Raw genomic sequence first — 27,427 nt, 5'->3', positions numbered from 1 at the left:
GCTGTTTGTGGACATGGGCCTGCGCTGGCTGTGGAGGCACCGGGTGAGCGCTTTACTGGCAGTGCTGCTGATCTTCCTGCTGCTGACGCTCCTGGCCACACGCTCTCTGCAGAACAACAGGTAACAGACTTAACTACTACAATACTGACAACTAAACAGAGCTAGATTTGGCAGATGCATTTATCCCAAACGACTTCAAGGTATTACATATAATGTATTCATTAGGAATCAAAGCCACGACTCTTGCGTTGCTAGAGCATCACGAGAACCAGTGTTATTTAAAAGTTTTAGTTAACTATAATAACCCTATAGTGATCAATAGCTCTAATGGCAACTTTTAAATAACATTGGTTCTCTGGAGGAAGGTTCAAATGAACCTGCTAGTATCTTTAGAGCAATTTCAAACTAGATCTTCTGGTGTGTACCACCACATTCAGTTTAACTAGTGTTAGGTTAATCTGGTTGATGTAAGTGGTAACCACAGTAAGTGGTTTTCTGCACATCAGTGAACCACAGCAGAGTCTGCATGAAAAAAAAAATGCTCCTGGGGTTTGGGTTCTTTGGTGGAAGCAAAAGCTGTTTTCCAAATTGGGGTTGATCACCAGGAAACCACACTAGAAAGTTAGCTAGAAAACAGGCCTTTTGAAACATGGTTTGCAATCCGGCCTGGTTTAGTAGTAAGTGCTTGCGTTGCGCATAATATAATGAAATACTTTCATGCATTTTTTCCAAAGTATTTTGTTAGCATACACGGCTATTTTTGAATGACTGTCAATGCAGAAAGAAGAATTTGACAGCTTATTAGTTTCAGCATTGGGCTAATTGGACTGATCAATCTAGGGTGCCCCCCAAAAAAGTCAATTTCACAATTTTAAAAGAGGTAATTTGGACTCAAACATGGTTTGCAATCCGGCCTGGTTTAGTAGTAAGTGCTTGCGTTGCGCATAATATAATGAAATACTTTCATGCATTTTTTCCAAAGTATTTTGTTAGCATACATGGCTATTTTTGAATGACTGTCAATGCAGAAAGAAGAATTTGACAGCTTATTAGTTTCAGCATTGGGCTAATTGGACTGATCAATCTAGGGTGCCCCCCAAAAAAGTCAATTTCACAATTTTAAAAGAGGTAATTTGGACTCAAACATGGTTTGCAATCCGGCCTGGTTTTGTGGTAAGAGCTTATGACATTTAATTTGCCTATTTTATTATGTGTTACTTACTCACTGAAGTCATTTTCTGCTGCAACTCACATCCCTAGCATCTACTGCACATTTATGCATGTTAACAGTAGGGATGTGATGGTGAGGAAATTTTCCCACTGGTTAATAATACCAGTATTACAGGGATGGGGGGATGGGGGGGGGTCTCTCTTTTACACCTCACTTTTAAATCGCTAATTCGAGTTATAAGTTGAGCTTCTATAAGAAAGAACTGAAAACGCTCTGTGCCAGTGGACACGCACTGTTATGAATCTCCGTGCAGCAGTGCGCATTTTACTTTTGCTTTCAAATTAGCGCCAATTCGGGGGCAGCAATTGCTTGAATGGTGGGTTCATTATTATTCTTAATGAAAAACACAACTAATCCTTTGCAGGTTCCCTATTAACACTGGGTTTAAAGGGTTAGTCCACCCAGAAATTTCTGTCATTAAGTACTCACCCTCATGTCCCGCCCACGTTCGGACGTAAACATGGAACATGGAAACTGCTGAACACCGGTAACACCGTCAACACCGACTATCGCAGCAAGCCTAGGTAACAATAACATAAAACCCAGAAACACAGGTAAAAAGTGAAGCTAACAGCGCTTTCCATTGTTGGCATCTTTCTGAGTCATTAACTAGCTAATACGGTTAACAGTTTCTAGTAGCCTACTCATGTCAGTGGTTGGAGGGAACACAGAAGAATTAAAATATTTTTTTCCCATCACCCTGTCCCTCTATGGAAAATCTCAGTGATAATAAAATATCACTGGTTCAGACCCAAATGATACAATGTGAAAATCTCACATCTCCCTACAGAACTCATGAACTGAGACCTACAGCAGACAGAAGGAACCAGAGAAAAGCTGCTGAGAAACACACTCCGATCCCACACCGACCGGCCAAACACACACCGACCGCCAGAGCCGAGCGGCAGAGAGCACACCCACCTGTGGTCTTCCTGAAAACACACCGAACGGGCGGCAGCACCGTGCAGAACATCCTGTTTCGACTCGGGGAAAGAGAGAGCTCAACTTTCGCCTTTCCATACCGCACGTACCAGTTTAACTATCCAGACAGGTACGAGCACAATGCATGATGCACACTACTTTCCCAACTAAAGGCTGGTTCACACTATGCGATTTTGGCCACGATTTGGTCGTCTGAGACAAATTTTGAGAATCCTAAAAGATTCCTATAATCCTAGGCTAAAATCTGTAGTCTTTGATCGTTAGTTTGACATGTTCACCGACAGCTGATTAATGACTGTTCAAATCAAATTTTACCTCAGACGAAATTCTGGCAGTGTCAGAAGATTTGGCGCACAGTCCTGCAGTGTGACTTCTCCTACGACAAACGTCAAATTGACTTGTTTTTCAAGACAAGCCGTGATAAAATTAACGCTAGAGATGTCTTTGTTAGCCACCATTTCAGTCCCGTGTGTAATGCAGCTCACTGTCACCGAACGTGTATGGGTTGATGATGTAAAACTCCGGACAAGTTTTCATGCGCGTGTCCGTTTTTAACGCGTCTTGACTGTCGTACAGTCTGACATAAATGACAGCTGAGATCCCACAGTGTGACATGAGGATAATGTTCGTACAGTCTGACAAGCAACAATCCTAAAGGGCTATTATAAATCGCACAGTGTGTACCCGGCTTAAGTTTCAGTATCTGCAAAAGTTCTAGCACATGCAGTCAAGAGTACCTGTTCCCATTGATCACAGTGCAGGATCTTCTGGAAGTACATGACCTGCTGATGCAGTCTTTGGCTCAGGCAGCAGCAAACTCTTCACTAGTGACTATAAAGAGTCAAAGAAAAATATTAGTCCATTTCACACTTTTAATACATCTACTACTGTATAATATAATGAAATACATATAAATAGCCTTAAAAAACATCTACTTTATTATAATCAACATGAAAATGAAATATATTTTATGTGTTGCTATCAAATTGGTTTGTTAGCATACAGTACATGGCTACTTTTGTGCCAATTGACAAATGTAATAAAAATACTAAGTCCATAAGAGCCTCCAAAATTGCTCCAAACATACCTTTGAATTGCTGTCAATGCAGAAAGATATCAATCTAAGGTGCCAAATGATCATTTAAGAAAAATATAAGTGAAATGCTTATGATTTATGCTAATTGTTTTGTTAGCATACACAGCTACTTTTGAATGGCTGTCAATGGAGAAAGATGAATTTGACAGCAAATTAGTTCATGCATAGGGCAAATTGGGCCGCTAAAAGACAATTGGAGACAAACGGCAATGGATGGTGCCCCAAATATTACCTTAAAAAACATGGACCACCTTCAAAGTTGTTGTATAACTTGCATACTGTATATAAACATTTCACTGGGGTGGATGGATCAAGCAAGTCAGTCATTAACACTGTATTCTTGACCTCCCCCTTCAGACCATTAAGCGCCGTTCAAAGGTTAATGAGCTATAAACCAAACAAGTGCTTCATTCTCACTCTCTCCGTTTCAGATTTAGAGCGGTGTTTGTAGACGAGCTACCAGAGGGTTCGTCTCAGTTTGACTTGCTGTGCAGTCACATGCGTTTGGACCTGCCCCAGGTGAGAAAGGTGATGCCCCAGAACGCGGTCTTCATCACGCTGTTACGAGACCCAATCAAGACCTTCGAGTCGGTCTTCAGATACCACACTTCCACCGTGCCAGCATTCTTCAGCGCACACCGAGTCGCCGCCAGTGAAGGCAAACCTGCACTCAAGGTGTTCCTGGACTCTCCGGAGACTTTCTGGGACTCGAAGGAACCCAGGAACGGACTAGCCAAGAACCCCATGAGCTTCGACATGGGACTCAACAACCAGAAGTGGAACGGCTCCTGGCCAGAGGACCTGGCCCAGCTGGAGGAGGCCTTTCACCTGGTGATGATTGCCGAGCACTTTGACGAGTCCCTGGTTCTCCTGGGAGCTCTTCTTGGACTGGAGCGCGAGGATTTGGCTTACCTTCGCTCAACACTCGTGCAGGAAACAGCGTGACAGAGCTGGATGAGAACATGCGGGCAAAGGTGCGATCGTGGAACGTCCTGGACACGCTTCTTTACGACTTCTTCGTGCAGGTGTTCTGGGAGAAGGCGGCTCAGTATGGGTTGGAGAGGTTGAAAGCGGAGGCGGCACGGCTCAGGGACTCTACGGAGAACATTCGGCGGAAATGCGTCTCCAGGGCTGCGGTTCCACCAGCGGAGCTGGAGGACCTGTTGCGCCCGCGGCAGACGGAGTTGGTCACCATCGTGGGATATGAGGTGCGGGGGAACCTCTCGCTGCAGGATCAGGGGTTCTGCGTACGGATGATGCTGCCTGAGCTTCAGTATCACTCGCACTTGTACTTCAAGCAGTACGGGAGAGATATGAGAGCTGCTCCAGCCGACTGAGCCCTGAAATGGTCTTCAGGCCCAGTTTTGGCCAACGGCGCTCCAGAAGCTCTTCGCAGACCAAGTCTGGTGGAACCAAAATTGAATGACTGCACCATCTGAACACCAGTCCTGGATAAAACATCTACATCAAGGATTTGCACGTGTTCAACTGGGATAAGACAGTCTTGGTACTTCCACTCATACCAGAGGTGTTCAATCTTTTTCCTGGAGGGTCACTTTATGCTGCCTTCACAAGCTATCGGAAATTTCATACTTCCCACTTCTAAAGTCATAATTACAAGTTCGTAGCATTCAACTACTTTGTTGTTAGAAAGAATAGGAATCATGGAGAAATTTGGGGAAATTTTATTAAAGACAAAAAGTTTTGAAGATATTTAATTAGCATCCAGCAAATTTTGAATAAAATGTAGTGTCCCATTCATTGACAACCATTTATGCGTTACATTCGCAGCATTATCTAGTCAGCTTGATGATGATTCTGGAATTTCGGTCAAATAAATGCTGTTTTTGCTATGCAAAATACATACAATACGCATCAAATGGATATTATAAACAAAAATATACATGACTGGAACGGCAAGAGAAAGCAACGTATATGTTCCAGGAAAAATGAATGAAACTTAACAGACAATACAGCAATTATCTCCAGTCATAAATATGACTTGAGAGGCCGTTCATGTCCAATTTCCGACTAGGAAACTCGTATTTACGATAATTCTGATAGCATGTGAAGGTAGCAGTAGTCCTAACACACCTGCCTGAAAGACCTTGGCTGTGTTCTAAATCGCCCCTATACCTGTTTTCATTCAGTCCTCAGTGAGTGAATTTGGACATTGAATGGACCGGAAGGGCTGCTGCTTTTGCATAGTTTGTGCTTGCCGTTTAATGATTATTTGCAAAGTAGCAAACTGGCAGCTCTTAGATTTATCTTGAACACTGTCATGAAAACTAGCATGTATAAACCTTAATTAAACAATCACTTAAAAGTGAATTTATGCCCGTTTGATTTTACGCAGTACCCACATTGGACCAGCAGTTTGGAAAATGGATGGATGATTCAGCTGCGGGAATTCATTCACGACTGTCGCAGTACTTTATGGGTATTCTCTAGCCGCTGAGCGTACATTGATTGTACACTCATTATTGCAGTGCTTTGTGGGATTGAATGAGTGCACTCGATAAAGTCCACTATGGTTTTGGACACCACTACAAATGGCTGTTCCCTCAAATAGTGCCCTATTTAAGGGTATAGGGGGCGATTTCGGACACAGCCCTTGATTAGCTGGTTCAGGTGTGTTTAATTAGGGCTGGAGCTAAACTCTGCCATCCTGGATCAGGATTGGCCATAAACTGAATGGCATTTGTTTGTCTTCTGTAAACAGGACCTGGGGCACGTTCAAGCTCAAACCGGTGCGCAAAGTTTTGCTACGGTTTCTGGGTTGAACGACATGTTTCCTGGAAACGGTGTGCAACGGGTTTGAGATATGTTTTCTCTTGTTTGGTGGGTGTGTCAAAAATGTCAGCCCAATCAGCATCAGCATGTATATAAACCACGCGGTACTAAAGAGACAGCTCGCACAATGGGTATGAATGTAACATAAAAGCACTATACATATTTATATATTTTGCTAATGTATTTTGGAGTGACACTTTCATAAACTTTTCTATTCTACTCTGATTATATAATGGTAAATATTACAATATCATAGCACAACAATTGTGATCATCAATGATGATAAGCCTAATACTCACAATAAAAATAATAAGGTCATAGATCATAACACAGTCTCGGAGGTAAGAAGTGGATTATCCTTCATCTGAAATGTTTGTCTTTTCATCCTGAAATGCGAGGCAAATGTTGGATCACAATAATTAGAAACCACAGTTTTCACGAATCCCTGTTCTCTTTTATTCTGGATGGCAAGGGCAGTGACTGTAACATCGAGTGTATTTTGCAGTATTAAACACGTATATACCGATTTCATCAGGCTCCGAAAATTCTTCAAAAATAACACAAAGAATGGCCTTCTCAGCTGCCATAGTTGCAACTCTTGCGTCATCAGAACAGGGTGTTCAACGCACCACAGTTTCAGTTTAAAAAACGTTTTGCAACGTTTTGTCAGGGCTGAACGCAGCCCTGATGTCAAATTGCTGCAATATCAGTTCAGAACATTTGCTGAAACGTTCTGTTTTGGGTAAAAAAATCTCGAACATGAATGATTCAAAAGTACAAGGTTTGGCCAGTCTCTATTGGACAAGTAACTGGAGGGGAGGAGTTGTGACTTCAGATAAAAAGTGGCAAGGCACATTTTTTACATTTTGTTGAAAAATGATAAAAACCTTTTTTTCTTTTAAGAATAGAACGAAGCTAGAACTGGGTTTCCGAAACTTGGGTTCGCGAGCCACTGTTCAATATTTTATTTTATTTTTTTAAATAAAAAGTTTGTTCAGAAAACAAGACCAGAAAACATGTATTATCAATGCAAATTCTGTGGAAGTTGAATTCATGTCGTCAGTAGTAGTTGGTGCTGTACCAGAGAAGTTTTTTTTTTTTTTTTTTTTACTAAATCACAGTGTTTAAATCCCATCAAAGAGTAACGTCTGCACCTCTCATCTGTCCAAGAGCCTCACTGTCTGCTGTCATTAGCATCATCCGTGTTAATCTGCTTAGCCACCTGCTCACCAACGCATGCAGACCTCATCACATCCTCCTGTATGATGCGTTCACACACGGCAGCTACAGAAAAACAAGCAGCAGTTTGGAAAAACCCTGTTAACCCTGCTAATGACTCGCCGTCTGTTTTGGACATTCTCCTTTGACATGCCAGAGAATGTGACAGCCCCTGTCACATGACACACACTGGAGGAAGTACTGGAGTAACAAACAGGAAGTACAGTCTGTGTATCACAGGAGCACAAAATCGTCCATGCTGCTCTTCTTTTTGGTTCGGCCCAGTCTGCTTTTATTTGTCTTTATGTGAGCGACTGAGTCAGAGGTACAGCCGCTGTCCTCCTCATTATGACCCTCCACAAATGTGAAGATGGGGTACTTCTCCTCGGATGAGGTCAGAGCCTGTCCGTGAACAGAAAAAGGAAGAGAAAGTTTCATATTACAGGGATGCAAACTCATCAGAAGTGAAAAATGTGACAAAGAATGGTAATAATATTGATAAATATTTTTTTATATATATTTTTTATTTTTGTTAATAAACTTAAATAATTTTTTTATTATTAAAATATTTTATACATCAATAAAGATATATCTATAGTAATAATGCAATTATACTATAAAAAAAATCAGTATTTATTAATAATAATAATAATAATAATTATATTTTACAGAACAGTAAAATATTTATAAAATATTTATTAATTTCTCTGCTTTCAAACATAAACTATAGAACAAGAGCCTGAGAATTAAATCAATAAAGAAATTTTACTATAGTAATAATACTATTGTACTGTTAAATAAAAAATATGTACTTAATAATAAAAATCAAATTTTATTTTACAGAACAGCAAAATTACAATACTAATATTTATGTCCGTCTTAATTTCTCTGCTTTCAAATGTTAAACCATAGACCAGACACTAGTTTTTGTAAAGAGTAAATAATAATAATAATAATAATAATAATAATAATAATTATTATAAAATAATATAGAAATAAAATATATTTTATTTTTAATTTATTAAATAATACATTTAAATCAAGAAATATTACTATAGTAATACTATTGTACTGTAAAATAAAAAAATCCGTATTTAATAATAATAATTAATCATAATAATAATAATTTTATTTTACAGAACAGCAAAATTACAATACTAATTTATGTCTGTCTTAATTTCTCTGCTTTCAAATGTTAAACCATAGACCAGACACTAGTTTTTGTAAAGATTAAATAATAATAATTATAAAATAATAATAATAATAATAATATAAAAATAAAAAGTAATAAGCTAATCATCATTTTATTTTTATTTTATTAAATTATAAAAATTAAATCAATAAAGAAAAATTACTATAGTAATAGTATTGTACTGTAACATTTAAAAAAATCAGTAATTATAAAAATAATAATTTTATTTTACAGAACAACAGTAAAATTACAATACTAATATTTATGTCCGTCTTAATTTGTCTGCTTTCGAACGTTAAACCATAGTATCAGACCACAGTGTCGCACTTCACTTACTGAATCTAGGAGCTCTTTAACTTTGGTTTTTTTGACTGACATGTGAAGCGACCAATCACAGCTCACATATGTGTGAACTAGAAGGCCGTTGGCGACGAGCACATGCTGTATGTTCTCCATGATCTGGGGCTTTTTGGTATAATACGAAGTGCCGATATGCTTCAGTTTTGCAGCGTGTGCTTGTCTTTCTCTCACCTTAGTGACGTCTGAACACAGAGTCTGGAAATCCGCCCTGCTTCCGGCGTAGAAGCCCACCGTGCAGCTGGGGTCCATGCGGTTAAACGGCATCTTCCTGACTCTTTTACAGTGAAACGACTAACAAACACGGAGACAAAAACAGAGGCATTAATATATTCAACTGGATTCAATTCAAGTTTATTTGTACAGCGTTTTCACAATACATCACATATTTTTATGTATATTATTATTATGGATATTTTGAGGACATTCTGAGGGTGACTACATTAACTTTCAGGCAAACTCTCCTTTAAATATCCACTCACCTCTAAAGGGAAGTTGTCTTGTTTGACATCTACAGCAGTCTGACAGTAATGAGGATCCAAATATATCAGCTGATCATCTGCATGAGTCACACAGAAAACCACAAACACACAGATGATGAGCGATTGGCACAGACACGCACATCACATGCTCGTCACGTGACTCACCCTGGAATCCCACAAAAAACAGCGAGTGTTTGGGCTTCCCTCCGATGATTCCCATGCAGCACCGCAGCTCCAGCAACCTCTACAGACATGGATGGAGAAAACATGAGCTCAGAGCATCACAAAATCATTTTGTGTGTGTGTGTTGTAACAAACCTTGACACATCGAGTGTAAGCGGGATTCAACGCGTCCGACCCTAGACGCACAGGCACCAGCAGAATGAGCGACTTCCACCCAGACCTCACTGAGAGATCCGTACGGGACGTCCCGCACAGGTTTAACACGTCTCCAATGTACACTACAGAGAAACAGACAGATTTAGTGTTGAGTTTTACCATAATAACAATAACTATGGCACATGTGGCAGATTTCAAAACGTGGAAAAGTCATGAAAAGTATAATGAATTTTATAATGAATATACAATTTCCTAGTTATGTCAAGCTTGAAAATATTTTATCAGCTAGAATTTGTGAGTAAAATATTATTAATATTATTAATATTAATGCAGATTCACTGCAGCTTCCTGTCAGACTGACCTGTGCAGTCCTGCGCCACGTACACCGCCAGATTCGACAGCTCCGACGCTGACACGGCCTTCCTGAAACACAGCAACAAACACTTTACATGCAGTTTAATATGAATATTAATACATGTGTTTCTTTTCTCGTGTATGTGTATATAAAAACACTGTTGAGAGAGATAAATGATGCAATACACCATGAGAGGCCATGTGTTACAGTGATTTTACTCTTAATAGGGTGTTGTTAGGCACAATGCAAAGCAGATTTACCATGGTAAAATTAATGTAACAAATAAAATAAAATGGCAGCAATATGATAATAGTATGGAAGCCCATTTCTGCCACATACAAAAGAAAAATATTGCTTTTGTAAGTCATAATTATGATATAAAGTTGAAATTATTACATTCTAAGTCAAAATTATGACAGAAATGACATTACATTATTACATAGAAAGTCATAATTTCGACTTTTATCTAATAATTTAGATTTTTTTTATCTCATAATTATGATTTAGTATGTCATGACTTTTTTAATAATTTTAATTTTTTCATCTCATAATTGACTGTGTCATAATGTTATAATTTCAGCTTAGTAGCCTATGTCATAATTTTGACTTTTTTAACTCATAATTGACTGTCGTAATTATGATCTATGTCATAATTTTGGCTTAGTATGTCATAATTTTGACTTTAATTTTTAAGTTATAATTTCAATTTTTCATCTCATAAATATGACTTAGCATGCCAATTTTCGACTTTTTATGTCATAATTACAATTTACCAAAGATTTTTTTTCTTTTGTGGCAGAAATGGGCTTCCATATAATACACTCCAATATCAAATTAATAATGGCATGTAAAAATTAGTATAAACAATGATTAAAACTAAAACTATAACCTTAAAAAACATTTTCGTTACCTGAAATAAAATGATCTTTAACTGAAATAAAATAGCAAATAACAAAATAAAAACATTTAATTTCATCAAGTTGCCAAGGCAACATCTCTTGTTTTTTTTTAGTTGAACTAAAACTGAAATAAAATAAATAAATAAATAAAAACAAAAAACAGCTAAATTAATACAACTTTAAAATAAAAACAGAATATATGAAAATAAAAAAAAAAATTAATAAAAGCTATAAAAGTATATCAATAATATATATATATATATATATATATATATATATATATATATATATATATATATACACACACACACACACACACACATTATATATATATATATATATATACACATATTATATATAATATATATATATATATATATATATATATATATATATATCAATTTTATATGTATCGATTATTTTTATGTATATCAATGATATTAAAATAAGACTCAATAAAACACTGTCAGTTCAAGCCTCACTCACTTACTGCAGTATGTGAGCTGCAATGGCCGGTCCATACCAGTCACCCGCCCGTTTCCCAGAGTCCCTGCCCAACTCCACCAGCCGGTGCAGGCCGAACGGGGCAGACGGTGAATCCCCGAACCAGGACACCAGCCTCCGGTGAGTCCTCTCCTCCTGAGTCTCACAGTCCAGAGTGGTGCCCAAACTGCGCCTGCGAGGTTTGCCCAAGTCTCTGAGGGAATTATCCAGCAAGTGAGCGTCAACCACCTCCAGGTCATCTTTGGTCTGATGGTGCGTCGCAGGCCACGTCCAGCCTGAAGAGAGACGATACAGACCAGTGGAATGGCATTTCTATACATAATACACATACTGTGCCTTAGACACTAGTGCGCTACTATTTGAAATGCTTTACGTTTCACATACTTTAAAAATTAAAAGTAGACATTGTGAAGGTGTTATTAGTAGTAGTGCTGTCAAAAGTACCGACTTCAATACCAAGTTGATACTGAAATTTAAAAAAATGTGACGATACTAGCATTCCCCCCCACTAGCATTTTGAACATTGTTGAGCGGATTCTTAAACATCTCTGATTGGCCATTGTGTTCATGTGCTCAACAGATATGTTTCATTATGTTTCTTTAAAATTTCACTACTTTTGACAACACTAATTAATAAGGAAGCATAATATAGGTTAGTGGCCGATATTTATCTGTATCAGCCATCTATTTAATAATACTACAGCCTATTTTCACATTCCAGGTCAGTTTTGACACAGTGGACTGTAAGCTTCTAAAAATATATATAATCTAAAATATTTTTGAACAAAAAACATGTTGTTTTACAAGTTACCATGTTTTTACTACACTTACCACTTTCTATTCATTAAAACAAATGAGAAATTGTTTGAATTTTTCAAATATCACAAATTTCACGATTCAATTCGATTTCTATTCATATGCTTGCGATTTGATATCGATTATTTTAGATGTAGTATATCAGTTAAAGTACATGGCAAATTTTCTAGAGGAAAAAAATCTCTCAACTAATGCTGTAAACTACACACACATAGGAGTCAGTTGGTACTACTTTACTATAATATTGAAGGTTAAAATTAACTTATTTATATACAAACACTTAAATTACACTCAATTATGTTTTTTTTTTTAATATAACAAATAAAGTTTAGAATTACATAATCATTTCTACTCCAATTCATTTTTTTTTTTTTTTTTAATATAAACATTTAAATCATGGCTGGCATAACTGATTTATTTAAACATGCATTAAATATTGAAGAACATTATAATGAATATGTAACGGTGCATAGCTATATTTATCAGAATGCTGCTTTCTAGAGTTCATTTTTCTAGCTGACTAATGAGTTTATGATCACTGAATATGTTTTTCTGAGGTAAATGTGATGTTACGGGACATTGTTTACAAGCTGTTTTGTTGACGTTTTTCCGAGGTTGAAACACTGATTGAGCTAATACACGAGACATGATACAGATTTCAGTAAGTTGTACTGTATATTTTAACATACCTTCAGATGTTCAGTCATGTTTATTTCGCGCTCCGCGCTGCCACTTCTCTTTAACTGAGGCGCTGCAGCGATCTGTCATGTCACATTAAACAGCGCCAAAATGGTATTTATTTTTTTAATCTCATAATAAGATGGACGTCATTTGAAATCTGAGACTTTGCTTCATATCAAAAGTAACAAAGCACAAAGATTATTGCGATTTATTGGATAGGAGGCGTGCTACATGTTCTGTTCATTCATCAACTGAAAACAGACTAGACTAATCGATTCTTGGGATTTAAGAATCGATATTAGTTCGTAAAAATGAGAATCAATTAAAACCGAGAAATCGATATTGTTTTCCCAGCCCTAATGTACACTACCGTTCAAAAGTTTGGGATTGGTAAGATTTTTAATGTTTTTAAAAGAAGTCTCTTCTGCTCACCAAGGCTGCATTTATTTATTTAAAAATACAGTAAAAACAGTAATATTGTGAAATATTATTACAATTTAAAATAACTGTTTTCTGTTTGAATATATTTTATATGTATGTGTATGTAATGTAATTTATTCCTGTGATCAAATCTGAATTTTCAGCATCATTACACCAGTCTTCAGTGTCACATGATCCTTCAGAAATCATTCTAATATGATGATCTGCTGCTCAAGAAACATTTATTGTGTACAATATTTCTTTTTTAGGATTCTTTGATGAATAGAAAGTTCAAAAGAACAGTGTTTATTTGAAATATAATCTTTTGTAACATTATAAATGTCTTTACTGTCACTTTTGATCGATTTAATGCATCCTTGCTGAATAAAAGTATTAATTTCTTTAATTTCTTTTCAAAAAAAATAAAATTCTTACTGAACCCTAACTTTTTGAACGGTAGTGTATAATTTTACAAAAGCTTTGTATTTCAGATAAATGCTGTTCTTTTAAACTTTCTATTCATCAAGGAATTCTGAAAAAAAAAAAAAAGTACACAACTATTTTCAACATTGATAATAATAAGAAATGTTTCTTGAGCAGAAAATTGGAATATTAGAATGATTTCTGAAGGATCATGTGACACTGAAGACTAGAGTAATGATGCTGAAAATTCAGCTTTGATCACAGAAATAAATTACTTTGTAAAATATATTCAAATAGAAAACAGTTATTTTAAATTGTAATAATATTTCACAGTATTACTGTTTTTACTGTATTTTTAATTAAATAAATGCAGCCTTGGTGAGCATAAGAGACTTCTTTTAAAAACATAAAAAATCTTACAGATTCCAAACTTTTGAACGGTAGTGTGTATATATATATACACACACACACACATACACACACAAAATTAGTTTGTATTTTGATCATCTTAACTAAAACTATGCATTTTTTTTTTTTTAAATTTCCACTGGGCCCAAAGTGGCCATATGCGTCATAAGGGTTAATGTTTTCGTGTGTACCCGCAGGCATCATGTGCAGCAGCAGTCCCTGAGCTAACAGCATCTGTGCACTACGGAGCATGCAGCCCCATCCCGCGTCAGAGCTGAGGGCCGAGCCGTCCAGTGGCGGGAAACCTCTCCTGTAGGTCATCCACAGCAGGGAGGAGAACGCCCGCCAGAAACTCTCTCGCTCTCCTGAGAGAAAACACACATGCTCACAATGAAAACCTGGCACTCAGTGCAACTGTGCATGCAGACACAACCGTCCTCTCTGCTTACCACTGTAGCTCAGCTGAAAGGACTGTCCCAGCAGACACACGGGACTGCTCTTACTGAGACGCGGTCTGCTCTTCAGAGACCAGCCTGCACAGAAACAGAGGAAAAAAGTGTGCGGTAGAACTCAACTTTACTATCTGGGTTTATTGAAATGGGTCATTTAGTGAGAGAGGAAGATAAAGGTCAAACCAGGAGGATGTAGAACGATCAAATTACTAGAAACCTACTAGCTATCTTTTGATATAAAACATACACTACCATTCAAAAGTTTGGGGTCAGAAAGACATCAGTATGATAATTAACACTTATTCAGCAAGGACAGATTAAGTCCATCAAAAGTGACAGTAAAGACACATAATCTTTTTTTCTGTAGAGTTAGGCAAGTTCTCTTCATCTTCTGCTCCTATTATTAGTGGAGTACCTCAGGGCTCTATTTTGGGTCCGCTTCTTTTTAACATATGCGTCCACTGGGGGATATTATTAAGAAGCACAATGTTTCATTTTATTTTTATGCCGATGATACACAACTTTACCTGTTGGAATGCACCTGGGACATTAAGAAATGGTTATCAAATAACTTTAAATAACTATTGTTTTTGGTTCCCCCAAAATTAAGGAGTAGTAGGAGCTGGGTAATGATTTCCCCTCAGTTTCCTCCCAAGTTAGGAACCTCTGTGTCATCCTGGATTCAGAATTATGTTTACCCAAACAAATTAATTTCCAAACTTACTCCTCTGTCATCTTCCAGACTTTTAAGATCTTCAGACAGGGCTCTTTTATCTATTCCTTGTTCCCGTCTAAAAATAAAGGGAGATGGAGCTTTTTCCGTTGCCACCACCGTCAATGGAACTAATTGCCTCTGGACATCTGCCTTGCACTTTCCATTACCATTTTTTAAATCGAAATTGAAAATGTATCTCTACTCCCTGGCATTTTAATATCATCATACTCCTGTTTTATTTTCTGTTTTGTTTGGCTTTACTCTGTTTTTTATGTTATGTTTCTTTACTCTGCTCAGCACTTTGGATAGCTCTGATATTTAAATGTGCTATATAAATACAATTTACTTACTTGCTTACTTATAATGTTACAAAAGATTTCCATTTCAAATAAATGCTGTTCTTTTGAACTTTCTATTTATCAAAGAATCCTGCAAAAAATGTATCACGGTTTCCACAAAAATATGAAGCAGCACAAGTGTTTTCAACATTGATAATAATCAGAAAAGTTTCTTGAGCTTAAAATCATCATATCAGAATGATTTCTGAAGGATCATGTGACACTGAAGACTGGAGTAATGATGCTGAAAATACAGCTTTGATCACAGGAATAAATTATATTTTAAATGTATTCACATAGAAGAGTTATTTTGAATTGTAATATTATTTCACAATTTTTACTGTATTTTTCTTTAAATAAATGCAGCCTTGGTGAGCAGAAGACACTTCTTTCAAAAACATTTTAAAAATCTTACCGACCCCAAAAGTATAATTTTACTTCAGTATCATTATACTTTTTCCATTATCATTATACTTTTAATGTGCTAAAAGTATCATTAATTATATTTACTGTGAGAAACAAAATCATATTACATTTGATAGGGCCTAAAGAGAGTAAAAAAAAAATTGCCTCATTATGAAAAAATGGACATTAATCTACAGCATTTTCAAATTAGTGCACTCAAAGTAAAAATACAATTGTCTTAATCTTTTGTAATATTACTATTATGTTCTCCTGAATATATGGAAGTATTATCTTAGGTGGCAAAACTAATAATTCATTAAAATGAAATATCTTACCTATATTATAAGATGTGAAACTAGTGATATACTTTTTACTAATACAAACCGCCCATCTGAGAAGTCGAGAATAATCTTCAGCTAAATGCAATTATTGTTTACTAAGCGGCATTATCATAAAAATTTGTTAGCTACCAGCAATAATGTTTGTGTCAGTCATTTATGTTAATTATTTAACCAACAACCTACAGATAAAATAAGTTTAAACATCTTTTAACATTCTGCACTTCTCCACACACCTCCATATCTGACGTTATTCCATGCTGAAACGAGTTTGGTTTTGAGTTTGGTCTTCTCCTTGGACTGTTGGACGTGTCCGGCGGCATTGAGATCCAGCAGGCCCGGGTTCGACAGGTTGACCACCTCAAAGGACGCGAGATCATCTTCGGGCTCCATCCCTCTGTCAAACTCATCACTCATATCCATAACCCTGTTACCATGACATCCAGGGAATCTGAATCCCAACCGTCCAATCAGAGGAGGGATGGATGTTAGGGGTTCGAGTGATGCTGCAGTTGTGCCGCTGTGGGACAGGGAGTAAAAGTTAACAGGGGTTATTACAGAGCTCTGTTCAGGACTTTCTCAGGGAAATACTGAGACGTGTGACACACATGTGACTGAAGGAATCTTACAAATGTGTCAAAGCAAAAGTTAAGCCATATTAATATCACTAAATTCAACAAAACATTTCAAAAGGATCTTATAATAAGTGTTTAGATAACTATTAGGTGTTGAATATAAATAATTCCGGTTTATCTGCCCTGTAATGACTGTATTGAGGAATATTATGCTACTCTATTTACCATGGTACTGAATTATTCATATAGTATTTAGTACACTATATAGTTAACTATATAGAATAATAGTAGTTAATCAAACTGTGATACTACAATGGTAGCTATATGTTTAAAAATAAGGTATTACCATAGCACAATGTCCAAATGTTTCATTATTATTATTTTTGAGGACTATAATGAATTTCAGATGTAAGAGTAACGCACGATGAGGGTTTGTTGAGTTGATGCGGAAACAATGTTTATATGCCCAGATTCGCCTCTCGAATAAATAGACGACTCACTTTCTTAAACCAAAGGGATACTCTTTGAATTATGTGATAAAATACCTACCTTAATAGGCTGTTTTGATTGTCATGTCATTGTAAATATCGGATGATTTCTGCTGGAAACTTTCCGCATTGTAAACATGCCGCGACGCCACTCAGATTCACTGCCTGACTGAATCTCCGCCTCTTCCCTCCTTCAGTTGGCAACGAAACTCGCATCTTTCCTCTGATTGGCTGTCTGGTACTTCAGTGCTCTCTGATTGGTCACTTGAGTGTCTATGTAGAACTGGGAATGTCCTAAATAAGTATACTATCGCTAATGAGTTTAATCCTATTACGTGTAATGTCTGTTCTGACTAAGATAACAGAAAACGGTAAGAATTTGTACCTGTATGGATTTATTTGTGTGAAATCATATTCAAACTACTGCTAAATAATCAATAGTTAAAACTCAGCTATTACAGTAGGATAGTTCACGACAAAAAGACTGTTACTTATAACAGACTACACAATAAGTTATTACTTTTATTAAACTAACATTTTTATAATATTTTATAGTTATGGTATCGTATTTTATGAACTTATATTAACTGGGCAAACATATGAAATAATTGTGACACCACATGACCTGGTTAGGGACTGTACAAAAATTATTTGTCCCAGTCTGTGAATTTTAGCGGCAATTCTGCTTATACAGCTAGGCTATATACAATTTTTAAACTATAATCTTGATGTGCATGTTATTTGTCATCTTCCAAACTAATCAATATTTCAAACTCATTTATAATATAACATTTATCTAGGAACGCATGCAAGACGACAAACAACCCAAAACCAAACATGTGATTGGCTTCTTTATTATTACTGCACTTTATTATTATTATTTTTTAAATTGCATTAGTGTATAACATTGCCTGAGGTGAGAAATCATATAAAAACTGTAAATAAACAATGATATAAGAAGTGAATGTACAAAAAAATTCACAGGTAAAACAGTTAAGAGGAAGATTTATGCAAAGCAGCGTAGTTTCGAAGGGCGACGTACAACCTCCCATTTTAATAATCAAACAGGGCAAAAATCATTCAAATAAAATTATAAACGTATAAATAAATACAATAAAGTGCATTCTGTAACATTGCTTGTACTCTTGCGCAAGTAACTGTCTCTACAGAATCTAAACACACGGACAGAAACTGACACCATCTATCCTACACACACTTTACAGCACAAATAAATATGAAAACATGTCTTGAAGGCATATACACCTTACCCAAATATTAAAAGCATACTAAAAATGATGTTACCTTGACAAAAAGTACTGTGGTGTTACTATGGCATAATGATGGTACCTGATATACTGTATACCATGGTACTGAATCATTATCATATCTATGTATATTCAGGGAAATACCATGGTTTATGTCCAAAAAAATATGGTATTATCATAGTACAATGTCTAAGAGACCATGTTAATACCAGCCAAAATTCAATCTATCATTTGTTTCTCCCTCTAAAGGTTAATATTTGGGTAAAGTGTAAAGTTCTATATTGGCAAAAGACGGTCAATCAAGGATCAGATGATTTTGATAATCACTGTGCTAACGTGGCACCAAATACTCCTAAGACATCGCTAGATTCACTACACACAGAGTCTCCAAAAGGACGTTCACACAAACGTGATAGTGACCGTGTGATTTAAAGTGTAAACATATTAGATCAATTCCACATGTAACATGAAGCCACTTCCAAAACATTGTTTCATCTCTCGCAAACCACTAGACATTTACATGTCAACCTACTACGTAATAAATTCTTATAAAAGATCACTAATATGTAGCAAAAGTGAATTAAAAGCCCTGAATGGATTAAAATTAAACACATCTACACATGGACGACCTCATACTTCACAAACTCTTCTGCATATACTAAAGGATAATTCAGGCTTTGTAAGAATTCAAGTGTATAATCCACAGTGCATTTACTGGCCTATTAATAATATAATCTAACAGGATGACATCATAGTGACCTATTTTCTTCATAGAGTTTGTCTAAGAATCTCAATATCATTTCATAACAATGCCATCCTTAAGGTTTTCCCTTCAGTCTCAAGAGTGGCAAACTCAACTATATAGACTCTCTTTTCTTCTTTCCAAGACATTTAAAATTACGCCACAAAAAAGTCAACATGAAACGACATCTGCAACCAATTTTGCTTCCATAATCTACTTCTACAGGTATGTGCTATTATTGCCATAATGCTAACTGGCTTTAAATTGCTGCATTGACTTGTGGCAAGATTTTAGAAAGGCTGCATTTCCTACAAAGTAGCTACTGGACTATAGACCTTAGATAGGGTTGAATTTTACACAGATTAAACAACATTGCAATCCATTACTTCCTGTCAAAAATTAAATATGTCACTACCCTGACTAAGATGTGTTGGTGTACGGCCAAGGTAATGTTAGCTGAAAAGGAAAGTCGTGCACTGATGAATCGTGCACAATAACACCAGGAACATGCATTACTAAAGTAAATATGGTCAGTTTAGATTTCATGTTGACTTTTGCTGGGCATTTCCAGTGCAAATGTAATTAAGACAGCAGAAACAAGCACTTATTCACATGGTTCTGTCCTTGTGCAACAATCATTTCCCATTTCCACCAGTTAAACCTTTCCAAACCTCTTGTTAGTCATTCTGTTGCCTCTAGCATTAGTATAGCGCTACTGTCGGCAGTTTAACAGTATAACTGAGGTACTGGAATGAGATTGTTTAGATATATGGTGTCGGTCACTTGGTAAACAAACACGTTAACGACCTCTTGATTCTAAATCTGACAAACTGATTGGTTGATATGGTGATGACTGAAAGTACATGCCCTCTACAGACCTGGCAGGAATGACTGGATGTGCAGTGTTCACTAGCATTAGGTCTTCATATCTTTTTTTTTTTTGACTCTTCTATTCACAATATACATGTAACATGCATCTAGAGAGACATACTGGTTTGTTCTACATCCACATATGATGGTGCATATACTCTTACGCCATATGCACAAACATATTTGACAATGATAATTTTGAAGCACCTTTACTTGTTTGCGATTCTTTTTTTTTCTTGTTTATATCTTGGTTTGATGGCTGTAGAGTCTTTTGAACAGTCTGCATTTGGACAAATACTGGGAATGCATCCCCTTCAAAGTTCCGAACAGAATATTCCTATTAGAATATTACGAATGTTTGGAAGAGCTCTTTGATGCCTTTTCAGGCTTTGATGATCCAGGACCGGGCCAAGTTCCCGTCAGCCCACGACGACTCCCAGACGAGGCCTCGGACTTTCCCAAGGTGGCGGCTCGTTTGTCCTCATTGGTTTTGGAGCTGTCCTTGGCCTTCCCGCCATCCTGAGAGCCCAACTTTATTGGCCCAAGCACAGTTTTAGCCACACTGGTGAGCTGTGTGACAAAGCTGGACCTGTCACCAGGAGATACGGCACGTGATTTGCTTGTGCAAGGCGACTTGGCGGTTGGAGACTCTTCGACCACTTCCAGCCGACATCTTTCCTCTTGAGGGGCTCTGGTTGACCCCGATGGGCTTTGAACCCGTTCTTCAATGGTTTTGGACAGGATAGGAATGGCTTCTGAGACTTTAGGTGGACCAGCAGAACTAGGTCCAGTCCCCTCAATGCTCAGAGATCCTTTACCTGACTTGCTTGCCTCTGGAGCTACTGTGGGTGCAGTTTTCTCCTTCACTGGGATTATTTCGGTGTCTTTGCCATTCTCCAGCCCTTTAGGACCCTTGGTTTGAAGGCTATGGGGTTTGAATTCCTGTGCTCCAGAGCTCTTGATAATTGGCGTCCAATTTGGGGTCTTGGAGCCACATCCCATTGCAGATGGCACGCTAAGAGATTCACTCTTTCCCACATCCCTGGCTGCCTCCTTCACTGTCAAGACGACTGAGACTTGAGAAGACTCAGACTTGGAGGCCACTTTCTCCTTCTGAGGTGTTTCGGCCAACTGGGTTGATTTAGGATCCAAGGTGGCTGCTATTGGTTCGGTTTTTGATGCAGTTCTTAAAACTGCTTCACTTGAGTCAGGCTTCTTCGCTTTACCCTCGGACTCTCGATCCGCCACTGAGTCCTGCCTTCCGAGATGCCTCGCCGGACTCAACGTGCGCTGGACGGGCATGTGCGTTGGCGTCTGATCGGGTGGAGAGGGTGGAGCCCCGGGCGTATTCTCCCCCTCGATCTCCATCAGGCTCTGGAGAGCGTGCTCGCAGTGGAATGACTCCCGGCGGTATTCTCCATGCACAACATCCAAACCGTGCTTCCTCATGGACACGCAAAGCCCTCCCTTCCTGTCTGAGCCCACGGAAGATGAGGATGACGGTGGAGGGGCCGGGCCAAGCTTCTCGGCAGACTGCACCCGTTGGAGGAGAGGGGAACGGGGTGGTTCTGCGCTCTTGGGCCGGGGGCGTGTGATCGGAGGAGAGGCATGGAGCTTGGCGGGGAAGGCCTGGGTGGTGTTGGAGCTGCCGACAGTGTGTCCAGCAATGGGCGGCGGGGAGGACGAAGTGGGGGATGGTGTGTGAGCCAGCGGGGACAGAGGAATGTTCCCGGCGGATTTGCAGCGAGCAGAACGGTACTGCCGGTGGAGTTTGGGTGAGAGACCGTAAAGAGAGCTTGGCCGCATGTGCTGAGATGTCGCAGGTGAGTTTGGCGTGCTGGACGCCGGAGAGCTGCTCTGAGACGACGTGCCTGAAAGGACAAGGACAGAACCAGGTCAGAACCTCAAAGAAACATGTAAAGGGCACATAATAATCAGTCAAAACACCCAAACACTGACTGTAGTTAAATATCAAAGGCTAATTGAGTTCATTTCAAAGCATGTCTGCCGGAAAACGAAAGAGGCAACACACGCCTCATCTTCAGTAGGTCAAATGTCACTCAAGTACATACTGTGAGGCAGCAAGGTTTAATCAAAACATGGCAAAATTCTGCTTTTTTTTTTCTCTAGAAAGGAGTTATTTTGTAACCAGACATTCTGAGATAGTCCTCACTGCAGAACACAAGATCCACAAGATCCAACTCCTCCCACTTTACATATCCCTCTACCTAAACCTACCCGTCTCCCCCCCGATTCCTAAACCTACCCATCTCCACACCCTGGATCTGGATCCAACTCCTCCCACTTTACATATCCCTCTACGTAAACCTACCCGTCTCCACCCCCTGATCCCTAAACCTACCCATCTCCACCCCTTAGATCTGGATCCAACTCCTCCCACTTTAAATATCCCTAAACCTACCCATCTCCACCCTCTGGATCTGGATCCTACTAGATCTCATGTTCTGCAGTGAGGAGCTACTGGACATTCTTGCATGTGCTGTATAATACAATTGTTCAGCTACTCAAAAACTTAGACCCCAATCATACTCTTGTTATATCAACACAGATGCTTCTAGCTTCAAGCTTCAAGCTTGATCTTCAGAGACATTGGACTCTGCCACAAGGCACAAGCATTTTTATGTATGCTTTGCATTCTCAGCACTGTTGCAAGCGGAGCTATAACAGTCAACAGTCTTCTACAGTCAACATGTTTAAAGCAAGGTGTGTGATTACCAATACAAACATTAAACTGTAACTCTGTCGCCCCCTTGTGTACTGCTGTTATTACTGTAATGCAAGAATGCATGCAAAGAATATAAACACACATGGAATGTATTGAATCTTCATTTTCATACTAGTATAATCTCAATCAGTCAAGCTAAAGTAATAAAAGTAGTAAAATGCAAGTATACATTTAATAAATAATGCATATAATAAATAATAAATTGACTTACTACTACTAATAACAAAAACATAAATTTGCAAAAGATCAGAATAACGAGGTATTTTTTGCTTCTTCTTTTTTTAAACTGTACATGTTAATTTAATTAAATTTAACATTTGATTGATTTTCATCATAATGAACCCCCAGGGGTTTGTGTCCCCTTGGTTGGGAATCTCTAGAAACACTCATTTTGACTGAATAAAACAAGTATAAATGACACCACAGATTTAGCCAATAAGATTCCATATCATAAAGCAGTAGGAGGAGCTCTGACCGAGGTAGGCGGAGTCTGGAGGAGAGCGGTACGTCTGTGTGGGTGAGCGAGCAGACAGGTTGTGTGTCGGAGATCCAGGCAGACTGTCTCCAGATGACAGCGAGCGATTCAGAGAGGACAGACTACGACTGGTGTGAAGCAGGTTTGACTGTTTCGTGATCTTACGAAAGAGAGAGCTGCGCTTCTTACTGCAGACAGAAAGAGAGAGACTGAGTAAAGCAATTATATAAATGAGGTGTATATTTTATGTGAAGGCATTCACTCTTTCTGACCTCTCTTGTCCATCTTTTGCTACTGACTTCTTGTTGCGTCTGGCCATCTTTGCTTTGTAGCTCAGCTTCCTGGCTGGCCCGATCTTTATGGACGTGTTTTCGAATGGAGTAGTTGTCACTGTTACTTTGCTGCCACTCTGAAAATCCAAATGCACCATGTTAAAGTTATCTCTAGAAAGTAATTATCATGAAACAACAAGTCTGTTTGTGATGCCCGTACCTTCAGAATGAGCTCCACCACCTCTGTGTGGACCAATCCATGCACAGACTCCCCGTTCACATGGGTAATGAGGTCACCGGCACAAAGCCCTGCCTCCTCGGCCGGCCCGCCACACTCTACATGCTATGATTGGAAGAAAGCAATGTCAATCATCACATGCAACACATTCTTCAGCAATAAAATCAGTAGAATGTCTCAGAATGCGTTCCTACCCAGACCATGTGATGCACGCTGTACACGTTACTGTCGCCCATGTAGACTCTGATGGCGCGCAGTGTGAAGCCATACTTCTTCCCAGAGCGATGGATGGTGATCGGTGAACGCAGGACGTTGACCGTAGGCGAGTAGTCGCGACTCGGAGATGAGTCACGAGACGAGGGATTGGACGAGATGGAGCGAGGAGACATGGGACTGGCCAATGGAGACGTACCATGCTGCTCAACTACGGGAGAGAAAAATAAAACCAAACAAATTTTTTTACACAGAACTTGCACGGAAAAATGTACATAAGAATGGTTTTATGAATGGCTTTATACAGAAATGTGCATGTTTCATACATAAGGCCCACAAAAAGGCCCATTATTAAAGAAAACACAAACCCCATGATTTTATAAAAGCATGAACACAGCTGTCTATAGTAATTAATGTGCTCACCTGCAGGTATGATGACAGACAGGGCCGTGGCAGAGGCCGACTTTATGACTTTGGTGCCGGAGCGAGTCGCGGTGCGTTTCTCACTGTCAGTGGGAATCTGATGATGTCGAGCTCTTCGTAAGACGAGGTCACTTCCGACTCGAGGCCCATACGAGTCTGGCATGTGCAAAGGCACTGCTGCTGTGGCGGCATCGGCGGGTCGCAGAAGTTTATCTGAGAAACAGGAAGATCACCCAAGATGAATATTAATTTTAGAGTGCACAACAGTATAATGTATGAAATAATTCTCTTTATTTGAAAACCAAATCACCTCCAGGATGTCCCACTGAGGCTGCAGAGCTGGACTCCAGCAGACTGGAGCTGACGGGCATGCTGGCGCCCTCTAGTGACGTTCCCCTGACTTTGATCGCTGGCTGGCGCGTGTGCACTTCACCATCTCCCTCTAGTGGAGAAGCGAAGCGGTGCGTGTCCATCAGCGCTGAGAAACGCCGGCGAGCTCCAGGAGGACTGGAGTCTGACTCAGTGAAGGATGACTCTGAACATGACAAACGCTTCCTACACAGAGAAAGGAGCATCATCAGTGGTTTTTAGGATAATCAATGTTCAATTAATAATTAAAAGTACTAATAATAATCATCAAAACCATATATATTTTTTAAGACATTATAAGGTTGATAGATAGTGCTCAAGGGCTCTATGTGGTTTCTAAGGTGTCCTGAGTGATTACTGGGATGTTTTACTGCATTGCTATGTGGTTGTTGTGGTTCTGAGTGGTTGTAAATTTGCTACTATGTAATTGCTAGGTGGTTTTAAGGTGTTCTGAGTGGTTGTTAGGGCGTTGCTATGTGATTGCTAGGGTGTTTTTAGTGCTTATGTGGTTGTTGTGGTTCTGAGTTGCTTTAAATGTGAAATTATGTGTTTGCTAGGTAGTTTCTAAGGTGTTCTGAGTGGTTGATAAGTTGTTGCTATGTGGTTATATGTTTTTAGTGCATTGCTATGTGCTTTTAATGCGGTTCTGAGTGGTTGTAATTTTGGTTGGTTGCTATGTGGTTTCTAGGGTGTTGCTAGGTGGTTGCTAGAGAGTTTTTTTACTATATGCAGTTGTTAGGCAGTTCTGATTGGTTTTAAACATGCAACTATGTGTTTGTTATGTGGTTTCTAAGGTGGTCTAAGTGGTTGCTGTGGTGTTGCTAGGGTGTTTTTAGTGCATTGCTATGTGGTTGTGGTTCAAGTGTTTTAAACTTGTTACTATGTGTTTGCTAAGGTGTTCTGAGTGGTTGTTGAGGTGTTGCTCTGTGGTTACTGGGATGTTTTTTTCATTGCTATGTGCTTTTAATTTGGTTCTGACTGGATTTAAACTTGGTTAGTTAAACTTGTGGTTGCTATGTGGTTTCTAGGGTGTTGCTAGGGTGTTTTAGTGCATGCTATATGCAGTTGTTACTCGGGCAGTTCTGAGTGGCTTTAAACGTGCAACTATGTGGTTGTTAGGAGGTTTCTATGGTGTTCTAAGTGGTTTCTATGGCGTTGCTAGGTGGCTGCAAGGGTGTTTTTAGTGAGTGGTTTTAAACATGCTACTATGTGGTTGCTAGGTGGTTCCAGGGGTGTTTTTAGTGAATGCTATGCAGTTGTTAGGCAGTTCTGGGTGGTTTTAATGTAAATGTGCTATTATGTGGTTTCTAAAGCGTTCTGAGTGGCTGCTGGGTTATTCTGGGAGGTTATGTTATCTGTCTTACATCTCAGGGGATCCGGTTCTCCAAGTCTTGTCTCGGAGGGTCAGGCTGCCCAGACTCTCTCTCTTGCTGCGATCTTCTCTGTGAGCTTTGGGCTCTCGGCGGGTCACCACAGGCTTGTGCTCCAGCTGGGACAGATGCTCCATGCTGCTGTACACCTGTGATTCAGACACATTACATGAGTCCTGGAATAGACTACATTACCCATAATCCTCAGTACTGTCTAATGAGAAGAACTGCCTTGGGAAGTTCATATTTTCGTACAGGTTTGTGTAGGTTTGGAAGTTGTACATTAGGTGTGTGTATGATTATCAGGAGTGAGGTCTAACCTTGCTGAAGCGTGGAGAGCAGGAGGAGAAGTGGTGAATCTCTACTGGCTCGTCGTCATTGGTGTCGTCCTCATCGTATGAGTGAACGTGATGATATCGCTCTGATCGCGCTGAAACGGACAGCGTTTAGATGAAAATGTTAACATGTGGCGAGCGCCAGAGGCGATTCTAGGATTTCAATATTAGGGGGGCTATATTAGACCGTGATGTTTTAAACACTATTATTTTTTAACTACATTTTTGCAATATAAGAAGATCTACATTTATCATTTTCATTCATGGAGATAACGTGAAAAATGTGCCATGGTTTAGTGGAGGATTTCTGTCACCTGGCGGAAAACACACACTTTTAACTTGAAAATTACATGAAATTACCACTATAACCGGTAGATGGCTGCAGAGTACCACTCATGAGCTCACGCCAGTCAAATTGTGTTTATTTATATTGCACTTTATACAATAAATTGCTTTAAATTTAAGCAGACTTACAGTATTAAACATGGAAAACTGTGTCAGTGTCGCTTTCCATTAGTATTACAACTTTATTTTCTACTATAAAGCGGCTTTCCAGCGTGTTGATGTTTTTACTCGTGGACGTCTGACCTCGACGGACTGAACAGAAGAAATGAACTGGAGAAGATTTCCATGTCAAAGGCG

General features: G+C 38.7%; 3 protein-coding genes across 5 annotated transcripts in view; 1 reads left to right on the top strand and 2 right to left on the bottom strand.

Moving 5' to 3' along the window:
• LOC127509577 (galactose-3-O-sulfotransferase 2) lies at positions 1-7,177 on the top strand. Its single transcript, XM_051888430.1, is given in 4 exon segments — positions 1-120; positions 2,022-2,282; positions 3,701-4,182; positions 4,185-7,177. Coding segments are annotated over 4 exon segments (1,272 nt in total). The 5' UTR covers positions 1-13; the 3' UTR covers positions 4,607-7,177.
• Positions 7,013-17,647, bottom strand: atg4db (autophagy related 4D, cysteine peptidase b). Its single transcript, XM_051888429.1, has 11 exons — positions 17,529-17,647; positions 16,641-16,924; positions 14,606-14,689; positions 14,348-14,521; positions 11,395-11,683; positions 10,012-10,073; positions 9,630-9,772; positions 9,477-9,555; positions 9,312-9,388; positions 9,004-9,123; positions 7,013-7,682 (listed from the first exon to the last, which is right to left on the bottom strand). Exons 2-11 carry the CDS (start codon positions 16,825-16,827, stop codon positions 7,515-7,517), a joined length of 1,383 nt encoding a protein of 460 aa, XP_051744389.1. The 5' UTR covers positions 16,828-16,924; positions 17,529-17,647; the 3' UTR covers positions 7,013-7,514.
• Positions 17,648-18,305: 658 nt separating this feature from the next.
• The window catches only part of mast1b (microtubule associated serine/threonine kinase 1b), a 37,872-nt gene continuing 28,750 nt past the window's right edge, over positions 18,306-27,427 (bottom strand). For all 3 annotated transcript variants that reach the window (XM_051888466.1, XM_051888467.1, XM_051888468.1), the window contains 9 exons: positions 26,771-26,880; positions 26,445-26,599; positions 25,022-25,266; positions 24,712-24,924; positions 24,270-24,499; positions 24,058-24,180; positions 23,838-23,974; positions 23,566-23,753; positions 18,306-22,215 (listed from right to left, as the gene is read on the bottom strand). In XM_051888466.1, the coding sequence (XP_051744426.1) occupies positions 20,693-22,215; positions 23,566-23,753; positions 23,838-23,974; positions 24,058-24,180; positions 24,270-24,499; positions 24,712-24,924; positions 25,022-25,266; positions 26,445-26,599; positions 26,771-26,880 (2,924 nt within the window). In that variant the 3' untranslated portion in view covers positions 18,306-20,692. The remainder of the gene's footprint in view (positions 22,216-23,565; positions 23,754-23,837; positions 23,975-24,057; positions 24,181-24,269; positions 24,500-24,711; positions 24,925-25,021; positions 25,267-26,444; positions 26,600-26,770; positions 26,881-27,427) is intronic.

This window comes from Ctenopharyngodon idella, chromosome 3 (genome assembly GCF_019924925.1).
Source record: "Ctenopharyngodon idella isolate HZGC_01 chromosome 3, HZGC01, whole genome shotgun sequence".
NCBI classification, from domain to species: domain Eukaryota; kingdom Metazoa; phylum Chordata; class Actinopteri; order Cypriniformes; family Xenocyprididae; genus Ctenopharyngodon; species Ctenopharyngodon idella.
The sequence above is the reverse complement of the archived record's forward strand: the minus strand, read 5'-3'. Positions and strand labels throughout refer to the sequence as shown.

Excerpts from the sequence above, each read along its gene's own strand:
- atg4db (XM_051888429.1), bottom strand. The coding sequence starts at position 16,827 with ATGGATATGAGTGATGAGTTTGACAGAGGGATGGAGCCCGAAGATGAT. Across the intron at positions 11,684-14,347 it reads GCTGCACATGATGCCTGCGG|GCTGGACGTGGCCTGCGACG; the intron begins GTACACACGAAA and ends GTCTCTCTTCAG. Across the intron at positions 9,124-9,311 it reads AAGACAACTTCCCTTTAGAG|TCGTTTCACTGTAAAAGAGT; the intron begins GTGAGTGGATAT and ends CGTGTTTGTTAG.